Consider the following 21,354-nt stretch of genomic DNA (forward strand, 5'->3'; position numbering starts at 1 on the left):
TGGTTCCTTCAGAGGTATTGCTTCTGTGAATGCAGCAATGGGGCAGCCAGCACCTGGCCACTGCCACAGGGGTCAGTGCACTAAATGCTGGGTTCTGGGCCTCTGCTGGCAGACGCAGCAGGCCGAGCACATGTTGCTTGCATGCCCGTCCCTGGTCCCACAGGCACCATGGCGCTCAGCTCAAGGGCTGAGCCTCTTCTTCCTGAGGCCCTGGCCTCTGAAGCTGCAGGAAGAGGGATGCACACTCTCTGAGAGCTTGCTGGGGGCTCAGCAGGCACAGAAAGGCAGGGCAGGCTAAGGAAGGGGTCTGGTGTTAACCAGGAGTTTGCCTTTCGTGACAGTGGAAGCCCCTCAACACTGCTATTGTTTATTGAGGTGTCATTTGCATACCTTAAACCCATGAATGTCACCCTCTTGAAATGCACGGGTCAGTGGCATCCAACACAGCCATAGTGTTGTGCTAGCTCCAGCACCCTTTTGTCCCAGGACGTCCTCATCCTTGCCCACGGCATCCTCCCTAAGGCCAGGGAAGAAGGCTAAACACTGGGGCATGGGCTCAGTGGCTTGCCTCTGACACCTCCACCGGAGGCAGCAGACTGCGCTCCCCTGTCCAGTTCACCCCTTGTTCCTGCTGGTCCGGCCTTTGCTTCATAGACCTGGTAGATTTGGTCTTTTCCAAGTGCTTTGTGAATGTGCAACTGTGCCTACCAGGAAGGGCCCCATGCCTGCCATGCGCAGGACTGTGTTGTGGCCGCTCCAGGGCCGTTCCTGGTCTTCATCTTTCCCTCAGTTTGTCTGTGTCTGTCCACCTTGAGTCCCAGGCTTGGCACTTAGTTTGGACCTATCCCTGGGTGTCCTCTTCACCCTTTCCTGGGTCCCACACTCCCTGCCACCCTTCTGCTGCACTGTCAGTGGTGACAGCAGCTTGGGTACAGCAGTGTCTGGGCTGGGGACATCAGGCCCAGGCTCCCAGCTTGCTGCTGCTCCTTCCTGTTCTTCACATGCAGCCCACATGGAGTCTAGCCGTCACACTCCACCTAGCCCTCCTAAGGGCCTTCTCCAAGGCCCACTCTAACTCTCACCCCACTGGCCAGAGCTAGTCACTGGCCATCCCTGGCTGTGAAGGAGGTTGGGAAATGTGGACTTCGTATCTAGGTCCAATCCAAGGTCCCTGTCCCTCTTTAGGTGGGGGTGCATGGGCAGAGGGAGGCCTGTGACCTGCAGGGTGGAGCTGCTCAGGGAGTAGCCCTGCAGCAAGCAGTGATTGCCCATGTCTGTCCACAGGAGGACATCGCGAAGCTGCTGCGTTACGAGTCTTCAGCACTGCCTGCTGGGCAGCTGACCAGTCTGTCAGACTATGCCAGCCGCATGCAGGCTGGCACCCGCAACATCTACTACCTGTGCGCACCCAGCCGGCACCTGGCAGAGCACTCGCCCTACTACGAGGCTATGAAACAGAAGCACACAGAGGTGGGCAAGCAGTGGGGCTGCCCTGCGGCCGCTGTCCTGGCCAGGCTCCCTTGCAGGGTTAGAGCCCCTGAGCAGAGGTCTCAAATGTCCCAGCCCAGTGTGCCCAAGGCTGGGAGGCCACATGGTATAAGCCAGGCCTTCCTCAGTGACCCTCTCCTGCCCTGTGGCGCATTTCTCACCAGCACATGGCAGGGGAACTCATTCATGAGTAGAGTTAGCCTCAGGACCTAAGAGGTGTCGCATATCCACTGAGGTTCTGTGACGTCGGCAGGTCCTCTTCTGTTATGAGCAGTTTGATGAGCTCACCTTGCTGCACCTTCGAGAGTTTGACAAGAAGAAGCTAATCTCTGTAGAGACAGACATTGTTGTCGATCAGTACAAGGAGGAAAAGTTTGAGGACACATCACCAGGTGAGCTTGCTTTCCTCTCCAGGGCACAGGGCTAGCACAGGTTGTAGCCTAAGTAGCAGGTGGCCTGGGACTGATGCTTTGGTCCTATAGGTCCTTTCCTGTCTTGTCTGTTGATTGACCTGGGATGTTCTTTTTCACCTGGGTTTGGGGACACCAACCCATGAAAGAAGGTGCTTGGGAACACCTTAGTAATTCATGGAAAATAGGTCTTAGGGCCTCTCTGATGCTCCTTTCATGGTGGCTTCTACTGTTGACCAAGTGTCCCAAGAGAACCAGGTTTGGTTCCACCACCAAAACCTGGGCCTCAGGCAACCAAAGTGCCCTCCTGAGGTTTTCACTGTAGATGAAATGAGTCTTCTGGAGCAGCAGGCAGTCGGTGGGGCAGGTGTGGGGAGAGCCCAAGGAAGAAGTCCGTGGAGCAGTGCTGTGGGCAGTGGCCCCTGGGCTTGCTCATGCTCATTCTTGTGCAGCCAGTGACCGCCTGTCTGAGAAGGAAACAGAGGAGCTGATGGCCTGGATGAGGAACGCACTGGGATCTCGAGTTGCCAACGTAAAGGTCAGGCCCTCCTGGGCGGGTTTCCCTCTACCCCTGTGGTTCTTAGTTGCTGGCCTGGTGGACATCGGCCCTGGTAGTGGTGGAAACCTACAGCATATGGCGGAGGTCATGGGAACTGAGGAAGTGGAAGGAGTAGCCAGGGCCCTGGAGGACAGGTGAAGGCAGTAGGTCCCCAGCAGGTACCCCAGGGCCAGCCTGTTCTGGACCTTGTAGAAGCTGTAATGGTTAAAGTGGGGGTTCCAAAGAAGGGAAGTGCCTCCCCTCTGCCTGAGGAGAGTTCATGTTCTCAGTTGGGGTCTTAATGGGGTTCTGGTGGGCTTCATAGAGCTAAGAACCTGCTGGCTAGCTCAGTGAAAGGAGAGAGACAACCAGCAGCAAAGGGCATCTGGTGCAGGGCCATTGGCTCAGGGTGTGCAGGAGTGACCTCAAGCAAAAGGCAGTGAGGTGAGGGTGGCCCTGGCTGGAAGAGAAAGAACCTCTGCAGGACACTGGGGCCAACCTGTGCAGACAGGGTTACATGTGGCACCTGCTTCTGTGGTGCGTGTTGTGTCCCTGCTTCACAAATGCCAGGTCCTTAAGCCCTGGGCAACTATTGTCCCTGGTCTGTGGTGAGGAAAGAGGACCACAGCTAGACATCAGCGGGCAGAGTCTGAATTGGAGCTCAGAGCCTGTTCCCCAGTGGCCAGGCTGGCAGGTAGGAGGGTTCTCAGCCTGAGTCAAGAGTCCATGGTCCCAGCCACTCCAGACGTTGGAGGGGGTGCCTTGCTGGGAGGGTGTCTTTTTATGATGGGAGGAGGGAGAGTAGGGTTGTAGGACAGAGCAAAGGAGGAACTTCCGAGAAGGACCTGCCCTGGGGCTGGGCCCTCAGAGACACGAGGGCCTGGTGCTTCAGGGAGGCGGCATGGGCCTCAGTGATCCCCTTCTTAGTGGGCAGTGGGGAGGGGGAGCAAGCAAGGCTGGCTCCAGGCTATGAGGGACTGTCCCTGAGACCCTGCCTTCTACCCTGTGGTGTGGGAGAGCATCCCCCCATTTTAGACCCTGCCAAGCCTGGCCTTTTTGCCCCTGCAGTCCCCCTCAGCTCCACCCTGGCCTTGCTTGCAGGTGACTCTCCGCCTGGACACCCACCCTGCCATGGTGACTGTGCTAGAGATGGGGGCCGCCCGGCACTTCCTGCGCATGCAGCAGCTGGCCAAGACACAAGAGGAGCGTGCTCAGCTCCTACAGCCCACACTGGAGATCAACCCCAGGTGCAGTCCAGGCGCTTTTCTGACCTGCTGAGGGGTTTTTATCCTACAGGAGCATGCATCCTTCTCGGGCATGGGAAAGTACACAAAGGTTTCACTCAGACGACTGTTTATAAGGAGAAGGCCTGTGTCGCTGTGACAGAATACCTGAGAAATTCAACTTAAAAAGAGGAAAAGTTTACTTTGGCTCATGATTTCAGAGTTTTTAGCCAGCATTGATTTGGCTTGGTCACTTGGTGTCTGTTGCAAGGCAGAAAATGGCACGGGTATGCGGTAAGGAAAGCTACTTATGGCAGCCAGGAAGTAGGGAGAGGGGAAGGACCAGAGTCCAGTGTCCCTTCAAGGGCATGCCCCCAGTGACCTAACTTCCTTCTGCTGGGCCCTACCTCCTAAAGGTTCCATCCCCTTCCAGTGGTGCTACTCATGGGGGACCAAGCCTTTGACATAGGAGACGTGGGGGATATTTAAGACCCAAACCACACAAGATTCACACCATTGAACTGTACCCCATGAGATTTAAACAGACTGGACACCCTCCCACGTGGTCCAGAATTGGAATGTACCTGGAGTTGATAGGAAAAACACTCCCTCCTGGCCTTGTCCCCAGTGCAGCCAGAAGTGCCTGTCCTAGGGAGCAGCTGGGGCTCCTCCCGGGCAGCGTGCAGGTCGCCACTTGGATTTTCTCACTCAGTGGTGTAACGAGGGAACCCCCGTGCTAGAGCATCCCAAATGCCCTCCTCCTTTGTCCAGCTGTGTCGATGCTGTTGTAAGGACGTACGTTAGAGGTGCTTCCTGCTACAGTGCAGTCTGCAGATGGAACTGCTGCTCTGGGACACCATCTGTGCATAATTGTGGACCTCAGGTCTCTGTAGAGATCATAGTTAATTCCCATTTCCCCTGTGCACTCAGTTTACCTAAGTGAAGTCTCATCAGTTTGATGTATGTTTCTTATTATAAAGTTATTTTTCTTTGTAGGAAAAATGTTTTTGTCATTCTTTTGTTTTGGGCTTCTGGGTTTATGAAATTTTTTTAATTTACCTGTTTTCTTCTGAGATAAAGCTTTTTTTTTTTTAATATTTATTTTTTAGTTTTCGGCAGACACAACATCTTTGTTTGTATGTGGTGCTGAGGATCGAACCCGGGCCGCACGCATGCCAGGCAAGCGCGCTACCGCTTGAGCCACATCCCCAGCCCGAGATTAAGCTTTTTTGAATTGTGCTTTTTATTTTGATCCCAGTTAATTTTGGTCTAAGGAAGAAGGCAGGAATCCAGTCTCGTCGTTCTCTGGCTGGCTGATGGTGAGCCCAACACCACAGGCCAGCTGATCTGCCTTCCCCGAGCCCTGCCGTGCATCAGCATCCTCCAGGGGCTCTCTTGGCTACTTGCTCTTCTGTGGTTTTTAACAGTCTATTAGTAAATTGGTGGGTTGTTTGGGGATTCACTGGCCATTTCCGGAATGTTCTGTTAACCCCCTCAGAGGGTCAGCAGTATGCAGGTAGAGGTCTGAGCCAACAGCTCCTGTGGTTCCCATATTGCAGGCACATGCTGATCAAGAAGCTCAGTCAGCTGAGAGAGCAGGAGCCAGAGCTGGCCCAGCTGCTGGCCAACCAGGTGAGAGGAGCCGGGCCCGCCCAGGACAGCCCCTGCCCCACCTGGAAGGTGGGAAGCTGCTCTCTTGTCTTTGTTTTTTGGGTCCCCTGCCCAATGACATTTCCACCCTTGCCTTTCAGATCTATGACAACGCCATGATAGCAGCAGGGCTAGTGGACGACCCCAGGCCCATGGTTGGCCGCCTCAATGACCTTCTCGTCAAGGCCCTGGAGAGACACTGATGACATGGTCCTCCCAGGTGACAAAGGAGATATGTGCCTGGGAAGTGTCCCCAAGCAGAGACAGTAAGGACAAGAGACCACCACCTTCTTGAGCTTTATTTACCTCCATTAAAGTATTTCTTAATCCACCTTTGGGCTGTCTAGGCTTTGAGATGTCCAGTGAGGTAGCCGCCTTGGCTGGAGGCTGCACAGCCATGCTACTCAATGACGTCAGGCTCTCCTCAGCGTCACCTCCACTGGGTAGTGGTCACTGATGGCCTCAGCCTGAAGGGAGACACAGGGCTTCGGGACTTAGCCCCACCCCTCCCCTGGAGGAGGCGCATCATCTACCAACCCCGAGCTGGCAGGGTGCACACTTACGAGCTTGTTGCTCAGGCTGTAGGCCACTTGGAAGTCATAAGGGACAGCCGAGTCGGGAACAATGGCAGCTTGGAGGAGAGCTCCAGAGACCACAATCCTGTGTGACACAGGACAGGAGGTGAAGGCTGGGCTTCAGAGGCTTGGTAATGCATTCTGAGGCTGGGCGCCCATGATGTGTCCTACTCACCTGTCGTAGGCACAGTGTGTGGACGTGACTGTAGTGTCCGCAGTGTCGGGAATGAGCCACTGGAAGGCAGGGTCTGTACGCAGACGGATGGAGGACCAGTGGGAGGGGGTCACATAGCTGCAGCCAGCATTAAAATCACCCATCAACATGATGTCCTGCGGGAGACACCTGCCTGTTGGCCCTCGGACTGATTGGGCTGCTAGAGCCCACTGCCCACAGGACGGACCGTCTCACCTCCAGGCCCCACTTCTGCCGGACATCCAGGTAGACGTCATAGAGAGCATCAATCTCTGTCACTGCGTCAGCTGGGGCAGCATGCAGGGGCACGATGGCAAACTCCCTGACATCTGAGGAGACAGACACACTGAGCGCCTGACAGGCAGAAGCAGGCTCAGCTGTTGGGATAAAGGACACGCAATGGTGCCCCAGGGTGTGGACTTTCCCCTGCATGACTTGAACAATTAAGGACAACAAGATCCCAACTGGTGTGGGGACGGCCTGGGTAGGGCTGAGGCTCAGCAACACTCACGTGTATATGGGGAGAAGAACTTGACAATGGCTGGTTCTCGACTGAAGGTGTCATTCCCACAGGGCTCACAGCCGTCATCGTAGTAGTAGCTGTCCAACACGGACACTTGGTCAGGCCTGTGGGAGCGCCAGGCAGGAGGTGACCCTGGGGCTGGTGAACCAGCCAGCTCCTTCACATTATCTCAATGAACTTGCTTCCTGGGGCAACAGGAGGGACCAGGTCTGCACTAGCAGGTGGCCCTGGGGAGGAGCAGGTGCCAGCCACCGGCTCACTCTGGGGCTGGAAGCAGGGGTGGTCGGCTCCACCTGGAGTGCTCTCTTTTATTGGGTTCTTATCCCTCCCACTTTCCTAGGATCCTCCCAGGAGAGGGAGGGGCTTACTGGACTCTGGACTACCCCTGAGACTTGCGAGGTGCTCTGTGGGTACAGACGGGGTCCTTCTCTCGTCCTGGTCCTGGCAGTCACAGACTGCACTGGCCCAGGTTTTACCTGTACACGAAAAGGTACTGCTCCTTATAGCTACTGCGTCCCAGTGGCTCGCTGACCACATAGTGGTAATTGTCCTTTGCATCTCTGGATGGGGGAAACAAAGGTCCATCAGGGCCTCAGCAGGGCTCTGCCTCCTGTCCCTGGGACTGGAATGAAGTGAAGCTGTACCATGGAAGTCTCTTCTCCCAGAACCCTACCACTGTCACCCACCGGTTAAGTTCATCCAGCAGTTTCCCCACAGCTGTCAGGTAGGTGTCTCTGACCTCCTGGACAAGAGCAATGTCGTAGCGACTCAGGATCTAGGGGACAGGGCCGCACGGGTACTGAGCAGGAGCTGGGTGGTGACTCCAGCCCTTAGCTGCCTGGGGCATCGGGTCCTGCCCATCTCAAGGGTCGCAGCCAGAGCTGTGGCTGCTCCTTGGGACATTCTTCATGGTGCAGCAGGCCCCGTCTTCACCTTGCCAGGGTCCTGGGGCTTTTGTTGCCCCACGGAGCTGCCCTGCCCAAACCACTGGCCCTGTGTTCATGGGGCTGTGACACCCTCCCCCTGAGGTCTGCCCTCGGGAGCAGACTTACCTGCACAATGTAGCTAGAGAGGGTTGCATTGGACATCTTGGTCTCCCCAAAACTCCGTATGTTGAAGGCTGCAATTCTCAGAGATGTGACCACGAGCTGCAGGCTGGCCAAGGCAAGCAGCACTATCATGGGCCTTGTGCCCCTCATCCTGGGAGAACCTGAGTTATAGGGAACAGTGGGACATCACCTGTCGTCCTCGCCCCCGCCTCCCCAAGGTCAAGGGCATCTGCCCTCATGGCTGTGCTACAAGAGCACAGGCCAGGGAGACCCTCAGTGCTTTCACCACATATCCAGAGGGACAAGCACCCAGTGCCACAGAAGTCCCTGGTTTTCCTCCTTCACCCACCAGGGGAAACAAGCCCCAGAAACATGCCATCCTGAGCCACTGGGGCCACCAGAGCCTCCCAGAGCCTGCACTTGCCAAGCAGAACCTGTTCTGTTGGTGGGACACAGCTGAGCCTCCCCTCCTTGCTCAGGGACTGGCTGGTCACCTAGAAGGACTCCACAGATGACCAAGCCTAGCACTCACCCAAGGTGATGTCTGCAGAGATGATGGGATTTCTGCTAAGAATTTGGAATATTCTTTGATGATAATTTTCTCCTTTTGCTGCTTTAAGAAAAAGTTAATTTCCAGAGGGAGCTCTTGGAAGAAACAACACAGCGAGGACTTGCAGATCTGCCAAGGCTCCTTCTCTGTCCAGACACTGCTGGTCCCAGCCAGGGTTTTAAGGGTTCGGGCAGCGAGACCGCCCCCAGGGCACTCGTGCGCCTGCACCTGAGCAGAACAATGGCACCACCTGTGTGGCCCTTGACAGACCGGCTCCATCATGGAGGTGAACACAGCAGCTGATAATGATGTTTGCACTTGGCTGTAAAGTGTCTATCTAGTAAATGTCCTTTGCCCATCCAGTATCTTCCCCACCAGGGATGGGCACAGGTGTGTGCTGGAGGGCAGGGCTGCTCTCACCCACCGTCTGCCTCAGATCTAGGATCCTGGAGGTCACCTTGGAGCTAAGGCCAAAGCCAGGAACACAGCTGCATGTTGCCAGCGGAGCCCCACCACTCTGGCCCAGGACCTTCAGGGCACCCCAGTTCCTCCCAATTCATCAGCCATCACAGGCGGCAGGCTGGCAGCTGAGCAGCAGCAGGGCTGTGAATGGGGGTGCAGGCCGTGGCATGACAGTGTCACTGGGTAAGGGTGAGGACTGCAGGGCCAGGCAGCAGGGAGCTTTCTGAAACAGGAGAGGCTTAAGCCTCAGGGACCTTCAGTGAAGAGGTCACAAGGCCACACCTTGGTCCAGTCATTTCAGAATCCTTGGCCTTCCCATGCATGTTTGTGTCCTGAGGCTACAGCAACAAGTCACAGGTTCAGTGGCTTAAGACAATAGGAATTGATCCTCTCATGTTCTGGAGGCCTGGAATCAGCATGGCCATGGGTGCTGCTCTCCACTCTGCCTCTGTGATCATGTGGCCTGTCAGTCTGTCAATTCTCCTTCTAGAAAGGTAACCATGGTTGCATTTGGGGGCCCTCCCAGGTCAGCTGGATAATGTCCCCACCTCACCATCCTTAGTCTCATCTGTGAAGTCCTCTTGCCACATAAGCTTAGGACATGGGTATTTCTTAGGTACCATGCTCAGGCAGTCCATCTAAGGGGGCTCTGCCCCATGTGGGAAGAGCTATTGCGTCTCCAAGGACAACCATGTGGGAGGCCTTGGTCCCTCCTTGGGAAATGGGAGGGCCTGGCAGAAATTGTAGGATCAAGGCTCAAGAACCTTGGGGGAGGGGGTGCTATGGGAGATCAGGGAGCAGGGTGGCCTCCAGGGCAGGAGTCAGTAGGGGCTAAGGTCAGTCAGGAAACTACAGATCTGGCCTGCTGGCCAGGAACTAAGTGCAGGCTCAGTGAGGGTTAACAGAGGGTAAACCTGAACTTTAAGGAATCAAAGGGCACTGAGAAGTGCCTCTGGCCATCAGCACAGGTTCACTGGACTTTGTTATGGCACCTGAGAGATGGGAGTCACCAACTTGCTCCAGCTACCAGAAGCCCCATCAGACTTTTTCAAAGGTCTGGTTTCTGGTCAGAAACCAGAGTTCTCAGGAGCAGGCTTAGCAAGTCACTGTGCTCCACAGAGGTGACTTGCTCAGTTTCCAGGTGGATGTGGGGCACCGATTACCATTGACACAGTGTGTCAAAGGTAGCTCGGGTTTGCAGCACACTGGACAAGGGTGCCTGGGGGCCTCTCATCCCTTCCCTACTCTTGGGAACTCCCAGGCACCATCCTCACCCTCCTCCTACCCACCAAGAAGGTTGGGACTCAGGCCTTATACAAACGACTGGGCCCTGGACACCCACTGCATGTAACAGCCTTCAGAACAAGGGCTCCTATTCAGTGTGAGCCCCCAACTCAGCACTGGTGGTCCCAACCATCAGAAGGGGTGGGACCACCTCCACTGCTGTCCTGAGGTTTAAGTAGCAGTAGACACAACACCATTCCCACAGAATCACTGCAGCTCTTCAAAAAGTCCCCCGCTCCCTGAGGACAAGCCCTCTCAGATGCTGTACCACCAATGATCTTACCTTTCCCTTCTGGGTATTTCCATTTGTTTCAGCCAGTTGTTGCTGTGTAACAAGCTGCCCCAAAACGAGTGTGCACAGCCAGGCATAACAGTACATGCTGGCAACCTCAGCAACCTGGGAGCTGAGGCAAATTCAAGGTCAGCCTGAGCAATTTAGTGAGACCCCATCTCAAATTTTTTAAAAAGGGTTGGGGATTTAAGTGCCCCTGGGTTCAACCCCAGATATGGGGGGGTACAAACACAAGTCTCTGTGCACAGCATGCATTTCCTTTCCTGTGTGCAGGTCTGCAGACCAGTGGGGATGACGCTGGGGCTGCTGGGGCTGGGCTGGAAGGTCCCAAGGGGCAAGCAGGGTACCTGACATTCCTTGAGGCCTAGGCTTGGACTCCGTGCTGTCTCTTCTGCCCACTCTTTTGGCCCTGGCAGGCCAGTACGCCAAGCCAAGGTGAGCGGAAAGGAGTGAAGTACACTCTTCTCAAGGCCCCTACTTTGCAGATGCAGAGATGGGCACCAGGGAAGAGAGAGGCATGGCATTCCTGGCATTTCCAGTCGTATCAGCAAGGATATGTGTGCCGAGAGCCAGTGCCCACAGTGTGGAAGCTGGCCCCTTTTTTACATCAGGGTGAGCTGTTTTTACATCAGCCACAAGGATCTGCAGCTTTCTCCTGTCTCCTCCACAGAAACACAAAGGGAAGCAGCTCCTGACAATGGTCTCAAGTATGAACCAAGTCACAGGATAAAGAAAATCCTACAAACACCGCAGTCAGGAACAAAGTGTAAAGAAAATCCTATAAACACCGCCATCAGGAACAGTGTTATGGGCCAGACTTTATAGGCAATGACCAAACAGACTCCATTTTGCCCTGAGACTCCACATCATGTAAGAAATGCTCCTCCCATGGGAATACCTGCCTCTGTGCCCATCAAACAGCATAGCATGTTTGGCAACACAAAATGGCAATCTTTTTGTTTTTATAATTTTTTTTTTAAAGAGAGAGAGGGGGGGGAGAGAGAGAAGTTTAATATTTATTTTTTAGTTATTGGCGGACACAACATCTTTGTTTGTATGTGGTGCTGAGGATCGAACCCGGGCCGCACGCATGCCAGGCGAGCATGCTACCGCTTAAGCCACATCCCCAGCCCCTCTTTTTTTTTTTTTTTTTTTTGAATATTTTTTAGTTGTAGTTGGACACAATACCTTTATTTATTTTTATGTGGTGCTGAGGATCAAACCCAGGGCCTCACGCATGCTAAAGCACTTTGTCACTGAGCTACAGCCCCAGCCCACAAAATGGCAATTCTTATACAATGTAAAATTGTTCTCTTTGGTTCCCATTTTTCTTGGACAATGTACCCTGTCAGATTGGTTGTCTAGATATTAGTAACCATTCTTTAACTTGTACCAAATGAGGATCATTTTGACCTACTTCCCCTTCTGCTTATGATCTCTTGATGTTTGCTTATGGTCTTGAATCAGCAACAGCCACTTATGATTAATGTGGTTTTGGACTGTAAAGGTGTGCTCTAACCCCAGGAGGGAGTCGAAGGGTGTAGATTTGCAGCCTGCCCCTTGACCCGCCAGCTGGTGGATTCCAACTACAGGCTGCTGAATAAAGATGGTTCCATGTCCTGCTTTAAGATCTACTCAGTGATTTAATGCAATCTCGCCATAATAAAAGGACCTCAAAGGGACATGTGCAGTGGCACAGGCCACATGGGTCAAGGCAGGGTGCAAGGAGCTGTGCGAAGTCACTCTCAGATCAGGCGTGTGCTGCTCAGGGAAGTCCAAGGTCCTGAAGCTGCATCCCACTTTATTCCTTTCTATGCTATCCAGTATCTGCAGCGCTAGCTTGGAACCCAGGAACATCCCCTTCTTGACCCAATGCAGTGACCCCACCATATGCAGATGCTAAAATTCCTGAGAGCACTCCAGGTCCTTGCCGTCCCCAGCCCTCCCCCAAACATCCAGAGTCCACTTCTCTCCAATCCTGTAGCCACCACACTGGCCCGCTCACCACTGCTGTGTGGCCTCCCAGCTTCCAGAAACACCTCCATGGTCCACACGGTCCCAGAACATCTCCTAAGTGTGTAATCAGATCACATAACACGTTATTCCTCTGCTTGGAATCTGTCACCAATTTCTCATTGTCCTTAAGGAGAAATCAATGCTTACCATGACCTAAGCAATTCCAGCTCAGAGCTTCTGCTCACCTGAGCATCTGGGGCCTTTTGTCATGTCATCCCAGTTTCAGCTTAAATGTCACCTCTCCCAGAGAGGCCATTCCCTCCCTGCCCACGGGGCCCTTGCTGCTCAGTGGTTGTAACATGCTCCTCATTGACACTCCCAGATGGCCGACTTCTCAAGCAGAAAGCTCTGTGGCAGAGACCCTGGCTCTCTGTCCATGTAAGGTCCCCCGTGCGCACAGCAACACCTAGAAGGCCCAGGGCACCCACAGCTAAGCTGCACTCAGCTTTCTTGCTCCTCCTGGCTGAGAGAATGTCCCTTCCTCCAGGACCCTCCAGAGAAAAGCCTGTCCTCAGAGACACTGGGCACAGGGGACACTGTGGGCATCCAAGGCATAGCTCCCTTCAATGGGCTAGACGTACCTCAGGAGGCACATGCACTGCCCCCATACATCTTGGAGGACAAAGGCCCTGTCTTTGCCATGTCACTGTAATCCCTGAGGAGGTCACAGGCTTCGCTCAGCACAGTGTGCTGCCCTTGGCCCGTGACTGGCCTGCACTTGCCAGCCCAAGTTCATTTCTGCTCATTTCCACCCAGGGTGGAAAATTCCTCAGAACAACACACATGAAATGCCAAGACTCGTGACGGCTGCTCTGTCATGCTCGGCCAGTCATGCCAAACCCAGTGCGTTAGGGGGCAGACGGCATCTGGAGGCCAGGAGCCAGCATTCCCAGGAGGGCTCTGCCAGCCTGAGCACACCACTATTCTGCACCCTGGTTTCAGGAAAACACAAATACAGGTCGTCTGCCTAAAAGCTACATTCTAAAGTGCATGCTGGGTACGTGGGTACCCCTGCAGCACATGCCTCTGGGGTGCAAGCCACAAGCTGCACTTCCTGGGCATGCAGCAGGGCCCCAAGTGCTACCATGAAAATGCCTCTCAAATCCCCTAGTTCCAAAGCCACTTCAGCCTCCCACAGGCACAAGGAGTGCTCTGGGCAGCTCCCTGTGTCCACCCTGGGGCTGGAGCTATAGAGAGGTACACAGGTCCAGGGTCCCAAGGCTCAGGCCATAGTGTTTTCCACTGACCTCCCCTCAGCTCCCTAGTCCTGCTCTGCTGGCCTGCTCTGCTGACAGAGCCACCCAAAGGTAGACTCCAGCCACAACCCTCTCCTCATCTTCTCTGGGAATTCCAATGCCCCTGAACTCCCCTCACCCCTTCTCTTCAGGGGTCAGCCACAGCTGTTCCCAAGCCCATCTGTGAGTCATCTTCCCACGCTCCCATTTCCTAGTGTGCCTCGTCACTTTCGACTAAGCATTAGCCACTGTGACAGAAGGCAGTGTCTGGGTGTGTCCCCTCCACGAAAGACTTACCTCCTTGGAGGGCCAGAGGAACAGCCTACTGGGGGGCACTCAGGGACCTTGTGAAGACCAGCTGCCCTGTGACCTGCTCACTTCCACGTGCCCCACACCTGTCCTGACCAAAAGCCTGTGTTCTACCTTAGGCCCTTCCTCCCAACAGGCCTGACCTCTCCCAGATTCTCCACTTCCAGATTCTCTTCCTGGTGCTTGGGATTGTCTCTTCTCTGGCCTCCTCCTCCTTGGGGATCCTGGCCCTGGGGTACTGCTGCTCAGCTGGGGCCCACCCTGGGATACTGCCTACAGCCCTCGGCTTCACGCCTCAGCATCCTGCCTGGCCAGGGCCCTGGGGGGAGGGACCCCACACAGGAGCCTTCCTGTGACTGGGGTGGCTGTCCTGTGTTGGGGCCTCGCGTCCTTGGCAGCGCTAGTCTGTTGCAGGCTGCTCCACGGGAGCAGCTAATCTGTGAGCAACACCCCGAGTCACTTGAGATGGGCTGACACCAGTGGGGCTGGTCCAACCAGTAGCGGTTGAACAGCCCTAGTTACGGATGTCCTGTCTACAGTGCCAGATGAGGGAGAATCAGGATGGACACAAGCCCATTTTGTGGGGCAGTCAGGGACTGAGCTGTACCTTTCTGGGACAGTGGCCTCTGCATCCATGGCAGCCTCGTCCTAACAAGGATGGCATGTGCCGGGAGCTGGTCAGTCCTCCCACCAGAAGCTGCCCACTGGCTCCTGAAGTGAGCGAGAGGGCCTGTGCTTGTCCTCGGGCCTCCTCCTGGACACAGGTGCAGGGTGTGAAGATGGCTTCTGCCCTCTTGGCCTTCTGAGGGCTGCATGTCCCTCTGCAGCTGCCAGAGCGGCTGCTCCTACCCAGCCTCTGCTCTCCCAGGCACCTCAGGATCTCAGCACAGGACACTGGGGCAATGTGACCCTGCCAGGGCAGCCCAGCTCCAGTTGTGAGGAGGCCATGGTGCCGAGCTCACCCAGGTCTTTCCCCCACCTGCACTGCCCAGGAGAAGTCATGTGCTGTTACATTCTCCACAACTGACCTCTCCTCTGGGGGCAGGGACATGTGCAGGAAGCACACTTGTTTTCCCTGAGAGCCAGGGGATTCAGCAGTGTGGGGAGCCAGTGCTCAGGGAAAGGCCTTGCCCCATGGTGGCCTCTAGGACACATGCCTTCTGAGGCTGCAATTAATACACCATGCTCCCTCCTGTCCCTATCCCCCACTGGCATGAGGGGCTCCCCAAGGCCCTCCCTCCATTCCCACCTTAGCACAGGCAACAGTCCAGGGCAGGGCCTGAAACACAGAGGCCTGGCTGTGGAAAGGGAAAGGTTGACCGAGGGGGAAATGTAGCAGCCAGACATCTGCATCAGGGGGCCCAGAAGCAGCACCATTCCCAGAGTCCCCTCACCTTGGGAAGGTGACTTCCTAGGCTCCCTCTCCTGGACATGCAAGGAAGCACAGGTGTCCACTGGGGTGAGCACTTCTCCCTGCGTCCCTGTTCAGAGTTCCAGCATGTGCCGCCAACACCAGCACCCTGCTTTGAGTGAGCCGGGTGCAGTGGGGCATGCCTGTCATCCTAGTGACTCAGGAGGCTGACACAGGAAGATCGTGTGTTCAAAACCAGCCTCAGCAAAGGCGAGGTGATAAACAACTCAGTGAGACCCTTTCTCTAAATACAATACAAAACAGGGCTGGGGCTGGGGCTGGGTGGTCAAGGGCCCCAGAATTCAATCCCTGGTACCAAAATAAACTCCTAAGTGATCGGGCTCTTTCCTCACTTAGGCTCTGTGCGGAGGTGCTGAGGGGCCTCAGGTCACCAATGACATAGCTGTGGGACACTGGAGAAGTGCAAGCTTGCTGGGGTGGCAGATTCCAGCTGCCTCCTGGCTACCACTCACAGCCTCTGCCATCTTGCTGCTCCCATTCCCAGGTGGCTGGGTCCTAAGGAAGGGAAGAGGGGTGTTGACACGGCCAGCTTGGCAAGTGGGTGCCACCTGTTCTTCAAGCTCCTGACAGGCTTAAAGTGGGACAACAGGGACCCCTGAACACATGGACAACACAGATGAGGATTTGCGGGTAGAGAAGAGGACAATGCCCAGAGGGTCCCCTGGGGCCTGCAGCTGGGGACTAGTCAATCAATGCCTGTGAGGGGGAAAGGACCCAAGGGAAAGGACCCTGCAGGGAGTGGACTAAGAGTCCCCAGAACCCACGTGGGTCACTGTTCCTAACTCACAGGAGACTGGGTAGAACCTCAGAGGAGCATGGCCCTTGATAACAAAAAAAATTAAAGCTGGATTAAAGGCAGCTGTGAGCAAAGCCCAGAAGCACACCTCTAAAGACCCCCGAGTCGAACAAGCTTTGCTAGATCCTAACTCGACACTGCTGAAGGAAATATAGAATCCCAGAGCCAGCGATTTAAAATCCACAATATCTTCAATCCAGGTCTGTCCGTGGGTCCAACGCGGAGACAAGGGCCGTTCAGTACAGAGAACAATTAATTACTTACAGAAATTAACTAGGAACCAACAAAAGAGAACTCCACAGAATCCCTAGGGCAGAGAGGCACCAAGGGAAGGATCCAGACCTAGGGAGGGTGTGTCACAGGTGCCCTGCCATGGTGTCCCAGACCAAGGGTCGAGAACCCCTGGGGGTGCTGAACCCAGCTGGCAGGCTCTCCGTGGAAGGGATGGGAAAACCTGAGGTGGGGGTGCTGTGTGGGGTCCAGCTTCAAGTGTGCAGCCATCTTGGTCTTGCCACCAGGAGACCCTGGCACGAGTCACAACTCCTAAAGGGCAAATAGATCATTAAGACAATCAGCTGAGTGGGCTGTGCCCTTGACCCATGCTTGGACTGCTCCTTGACTACTGTGTGGACATGTTCAGAGTTCATGGGAAAGGCCGAGTGCATTCCAGACAGCACAGCCCACCTCCGTCCAGCTCAGCATGAAAGCCCGTCCTCCTGCCACCACCACCCAAGACACCTTCCGTCCTCTAGTCCCCAGGAGACTGCAGTCGGTGCATTACTGGATCTGTCGTCCTCTTACTTTGGTCTGTGATGCCTTCCACCTTTGGCAGCTGGTTCTCAAACACTGGGACTGGCTTTTTCTGAAGCACAAACTCACCAGAAAGTAGCCAGGAGCCAGCTGGGGCCACAGAACCTGCCTAACGCACCCAAGTTTCCCACAGGCCAGCCTATCACACAACAGGCATAAGCAGAGCAGCAGCACAGAGGATGCTCCTCCAGCCCCAGCAGATCAGCAGGCAGCAAGGAAGGAGGGTGTCACCCGCAGCAACCACAGGGGCCTTTAGTGGAGGTGACACACCAATTCTGCTGTAACAGACCTCAGTCAAGGGGACGCCACCACACAGCCACTGCCTTATCAGCTAAGTTGCCAAGACTGGCCTCAAACTCCTGAACCTCCCCAGTCCCTGGGGTTACTGGCTGTGCCACTGGGTCTAGCAAAGAAAATAAAATCTTAAAGATGGCCCTGCTAAAAAGCACACTACGGCCAGGCACATGGTGCACACCTGTAATCCCAGAGACTCAGAGGGCCACACGTTCAAGGCTAGCCTTAGCAACTTAGTGAGGCCCTATCTCAAAAAAAAAGGGGGGGGGGTACTGGGGATATAGCTCAGTGGTTAAGCACCCTTGGGCTCAATCCCCTGGTTAAAAAAAAAAAAAAAAAAAAAAGTATACTATTTACTGAGGAGGGTTGCAGTGCAGCTCAGGGCACAGGACTTATCTAGCATGCAGGAGGCCCTGGGCTCCACCTACTGTACTGCAAATCATTAAAAAGAAGCCAGCCAGCCAGGTGTGCATACCTGTAATCTCAGCTACTTGGGAGGCTGAGGCAGGAGGATGGAAAGTTTCAGGCCAGCCTCAGCATCTTAGTGAGACTCTGTCTCAAAATAAAATAAAAGAGGAGGCTGAGGATGTAGCTCAGTGCTAGAGCAGCCCTGGGTTCGATCCCCAGTACCACCAAATAAAAATATAAATGCTCTACCAGGTTCAATCTCTACATACACTTCTTGCCTTTCCTGACCAACTGTTTCCCTCCCCCTGCTACAAAGGTGTTTGTGAATCCTCAACCCGCACCCCAGCTACAGACCCAGGAGAGAGAATCATTAGCCTGGAGGGACAGGGGGGTCCTATTCAGAACAGGCAAACAGAGCCTCTGAGGACAGGCTGCTTATGCAGAGAGTAAACGAAGCACCCCAAGTTTCAAAAGAACCCAGCAGACATCTCTCCTTGGGGCTGGGAATGTAGCTTAGTGGTAAAGTGCCCCTGGTTCAGTCCCCAGTACAACTGGGAAAAAAAAAAAAAGGAAAAAGTAAAATTACTACATACAACCAAAAAAACTGAGAAGACAATTATTGCTTACTCAATCTGCACTCTCCTTGACCCCTGCCCAGATAAACGAGGAGGAGCTGGACAGGTTTTGGCTTTGCAGAACTGAGACAAGTGCTTTCACTTCTTCCACAGGACTGCTTCAAACATCAACTCAGTGGAAGATGCCAAAAGTTTTCTAAAAAGTAATTATTCCAGGACAGTTAGGCTGTGATAATCAGAGCATTCAACCTCTTTGCTTTTTCCCCTGGACTCAAAAAATTACCTACTCCAGTAGGTTAGAAAAACAGAGCCCACACCTGGAACAACAGGCTTCTCCCACACACTTCTGCATCCATCCAAGGTCAAGCCTCACTTTTTAATACTTGAAGTGTCCCTTTACCTCCCTGGGTTATGGGTTTTGCAAAGCAGGAAATATACAGTAATATTCCCATGGAAATAACACGGACCCAGTATCAGTTTCTGGACACTGTCTCTCAGCTTAGTCACAGTGGATGACTTCTGCCTAATCCCAGTGTTTCTGCTGGAGATTCATCACAACAGGGTCTTGGTCAATAGGCTCACATCCTTCACCCTGGGTCAAAGAGAAAGCTGTCCCAGTTAGGGATAACTCCACTTCTCAAAGGATTAGGCCTAAAATTAAATTCCAGTTGTCCTTTTCCTAGAGACTTCTGGCATGTCTTTCAGCTTCCAGAATCTACTCAGCATCTGTGGTTAAACACAGTGCTTCCTAATCTAGAGGCCACCAGAATCATCTGAGAACAGGGCTCCTCCCTCAAGGTTTCTCAAGCATAAAGATAGTGACCACCCATTAAGTGCGGAAAATCACATGGTGATTCAGTTGAGAATCCCAAGTTTAAAGCACTCTCTTCTTTAAGCCACATTTTGATCCATTTTACTTAAATACATGGGTTTAGGGAGGGGAGGTAGAAAGGGTTTTCTTCACCTGGCTTCCAAGAGAGTTAAATCCCAAAAGCAACTGAAGTACTTCATTTCCAATCTGTTTGGAGGAAAAAAATACTCTCATAATTGACTTTCCCATTGTCCCAGCCATGTCCAGATAATACAAGTCATTTTTAAAAATTTTCTGTATCTTATGATATTTAATCTTGCTGTTGGGAAAACACCGCCTCTCTCAGGACTAGCTAATTCCTAGGGAGTACAAGACTTAACTAGGGAGTGTACGACTCATAGGCTAGCCACTGCCCTCTTTATCTAACTCACACACCATTATTTTCCTTCCTCTAAACCATCCCATGGCCAGATACCAGGCATCTGGGGAACAACCCTCTCTAGCCCAAAGCCCCTGGAATTATTTATTCATAAAATGTATCTCATATATATTTGCACATATTTAGTTATATAGATGGACACAATACATTTTTTTAGATTTTTTTTTTAAGGTAGACACATCATCTTTATTTTTATGTGGTGCTGAGGATCGAACCCAGTGCCTCACATGTGCTTGGCAAGTGCTCTCCACTGAGCTTCAGCCCTAGCACCCCTACCCCCAACTTATTAAAATCAGCCAATCCTATGTCCACTCTGTCCCAGGTGCCTTTCCTGCCAAGGCCCCATGGAAGTGCTCACCTAGGCTTCCCTTTGCTCCTGCTTCCTCCTGAGCAAACCCTGGGGCTTCCCCTGTGGCCCTGACTGGTTTGGCATGCTCTCTCTTCTAGAGAAACTACTCAGTTCCTCTTTTGATGGCACTGACCTCTACACATTGTCAGGCAGGCATCTCCATCGGCTAAACCTCCAGACAACCCATGCTTCCCTGCTGCCTTCCAGGCTTGTCCTATCTACTTAACTAGTCCAGTTGGGAACCATACTACAAACTAAGATTTCCAAACCCAGAGACCAAGTAATACCTCCTAGCTCAATCACACAGAAAAAAATCTTGGAATTTTTCTACCATTTGAAATTGAACAGTCAGAGCTAGGGTTGGGGATGAAGCTAAGTGATAGAATGTGTGTGTGTGTGTGTGTGTGTGTGTGTGTTTTTTAAACAATTTCTTTTAATATTTATTTATTTATTTATTTTTAGTTTTCGGCGGACACAACATCTTTCTTTGTATGTGGTGCTGAGGATCGAACCTGGGCCGCACAGACGCACGCCAGGCAAGCGCGCTACCGCTTGAGCCACATCCCCAGCCCAGAATGCGTGTTTAGTATGCAGGAGGCACTGAGTCTGCCCCCCACAAACGCAAAACTAAATGTTACCCAAAAAAATCCAGAAATAGTTTTACCCAAGTAAGGCCACTTCTAGAACACAAAATCTTGCAGGATTATTTAGAGTAACCAAAAAAAAAAAAAAAAAAGGAAGCACCCATAAGTCAATTAACTGATTAACAAAATGTGGTGTATGCCTACAGGGAATGTTTATTCAGTCACAAAAAGGAATGACGTGCTAAGTCAGTTACACCATGGATGAACCTTAATTAGTAAAAGCCAGACAGAAAACTCCTGGTTTTACGATTCAGGGGAGACGGAACACAAGGAAACGGGGAGGGAGAGCAGACAGTTTCCACCTGGGGTCATTAGAGGGGCAATGGAAGCACAATCTTGTGACTGAAAAACAACGGAATCACACAGGTTCAAGGGGTGACTTTTACATTATGAGCATCACACGTTTAAAAAAACAGCAAACATTATCTTTCCTCAAACCTACTCCTTCTCCTTGAGCGGTCACTCGTACAGTGCCTGGGATCCCACTTAACTCAGATGCTCGGCCAGAAAGTAACCGACAGCGACCGGGTCGGGCCGCTCCAAGCCCTTGGCATCGGCCCTTCGCGCCCCGCGCCTCCCCTCCTCTGAGCGCGGCCGTCCGCACTGCCGCCCAGGCCTCGGGCTGCAGCGGGGCCCCTACGCGGGCCTCGACGTCCCCCCAGGTCCTGCCGGCGCAACAGGTTGGGGCTCGGGGCTACCCTGGGTGAGGCTCCCGCCCGCGCCACCGCCTTTCCCGGCGCTCACGCTCCGCGGCAGGTGCTGCGACGGGGCCGCGGCTGCACCCGTAAGCGTCCCCGCAAAACCACGACGCGTGGGGCGCACCCGGCTTCTGCCCCCGACCCTGAGCAGCCTTCCTCGGAGCGGTACAGCCGCGCCTCGCCCCGCCCACTCGCCCTGCCCCACGCCGTAGCGCGCCCCCGAGGCCGCAAAGGAAGACGGGAAGACCCCCCCTCCACATCCCCGACGCCACCGCTCTGCGCCTGCGCACAAGCCGTGCTC

At 53.7% G+C, this 21,354-nt stretch overlaps 2 protein-coding genes across 16 annotated transcripts in view; one reads left to right on the plus strand and one right to left on the minus strand.

The window, feature by feature from the left end:
* The window catches only part of Trap1 (TNF receptor associated protein 1), a 29,149-nt gene extending 23,509 nt beyond the window's left edge, over positions 1-5,640 (plus strand). The window contains exons 13-19 of one of the 2 annotated variants that reach the window (XM_076840285.1): positions 1,285-1,470; positions 1,742-1,880; positions 2,351-2,436; positions 3,538-3,683; positions 4,769-4,838; positions 5,219-5,291; positions 5,411-5,503. In XM_076840285.1, the coding sequence (XP_076696400.1) occupies positions 1,285-1,470; positions 1,742-1,880; positions 2,351-2,436; positions 3,538-3,683; positions 4,769-4,838; positions 5,219-5,291; positions 5,411-5,418 (708 nt within the window). In that variant the 3' untranslated portion in view covers positions 5,419-5,503. Of the gene's footprint in view, positions 1-1,284; positions 1,471-1,741; positions 1,881-2,350; positions 2,437-3,537; positions 3,684-4,768; positions 4,839-5,218; positions 5,292-5,410 lie in introns of both variants that reach the window. The other variant, XM_076840284.1, reaches the window with a different exon arrangement.
* Dnase1 (deoxyribonuclease 1) lies at positions 5,222-21,219 on the minus strand. 14 transcript variants are annotated; one of them, XM_076840295.1, is made up of 13 exons: positions 21,100-21,219; positions 12,835-19,130; positions 12,243-12,307; positions 10,229-10,349; positions 8,182-9,147; positions 7,653-7,810; positions 7,287-7,375; positions 7,077-7,160; positions 6,589-6,704; positions 6,294-6,406; positions 6,060-6,214; positions 5,873-5,969; positions 5,222-5,776 (listed from the first exon to the last, which is right to left on the minus strand). In XM_076840295.1, the coding sequence occupies exons 6-13, from the start codon at positions 7,797-7,799 to the stop codon at positions 5,723-5,725; spliced, it is 855 nt and encodes a 284-aa protein (XP_076696410.1). In that variant the 5' UTR covers positions 7,800-7,810; positions 8,182-9,147; positions 10,229-10,349; positions 12,243-12,307; positions 12,835-19,130; positions 21,100-21,219; the 3' UTR covers positions 5,222-5,722. The 14 variants fall into 14 exon arrangements, with proteins under 14 accessions (XP_076696410.1, XP_076696406.1, XP_076696403.1 ...); XM_076840291.1 differs by having other exon boundaries at positions 10,229-16,568; positions 18,165-19,130; XM_076840288.1 differs by having other exon boundaries at positions 10,229-16,568; positions 17,605-19,130.
* Between the last annotated feature and the right edge of the window lie 135 nt (positions 21,220-21,354).

This window comes from Callospermophilus lateralis, chromosome 19 (genome assembly GCF_048772815.1).
Source record: "Callospermophilus lateralis isolate mCalLat2 chromosome 19, mCalLat2.hap1, whole genome shotgun sequence".
NCBI classification, from domain to species: domain Eukaryota; kingdom Metazoa; phylum Chordata; class Mammalia; order Rodentia; family Sciuridae; genus Callospermophilus; species Callospermophilus lateralis.

Excerpts from the sequence above, each read along its gene's own strand:
- Dnase1 (XM_076840296.1), bottom strand. The coding sequence starts at position 7,799 with ATGAGGGGCACAAGGCCCATGATAGTGCTGCTTGCCTTGGCCAGCCTG. Across the intron at positions 7,376-7,652 it reads TCTCTAGCTACATTGTGCAG|ATCCTGAGTCGCTACGACAT; the intron begins GTAAGTCTGCTC and ends CCTGTCCCCTAG. Across the intron at positions 6,705-7,076 it reads CAGTACCTTTTCGTGTACAG|GCCTGACCAAGTGTCCGTGT; the intron begins GTAAAACCTGGG and ends GCGCTCCCACAG.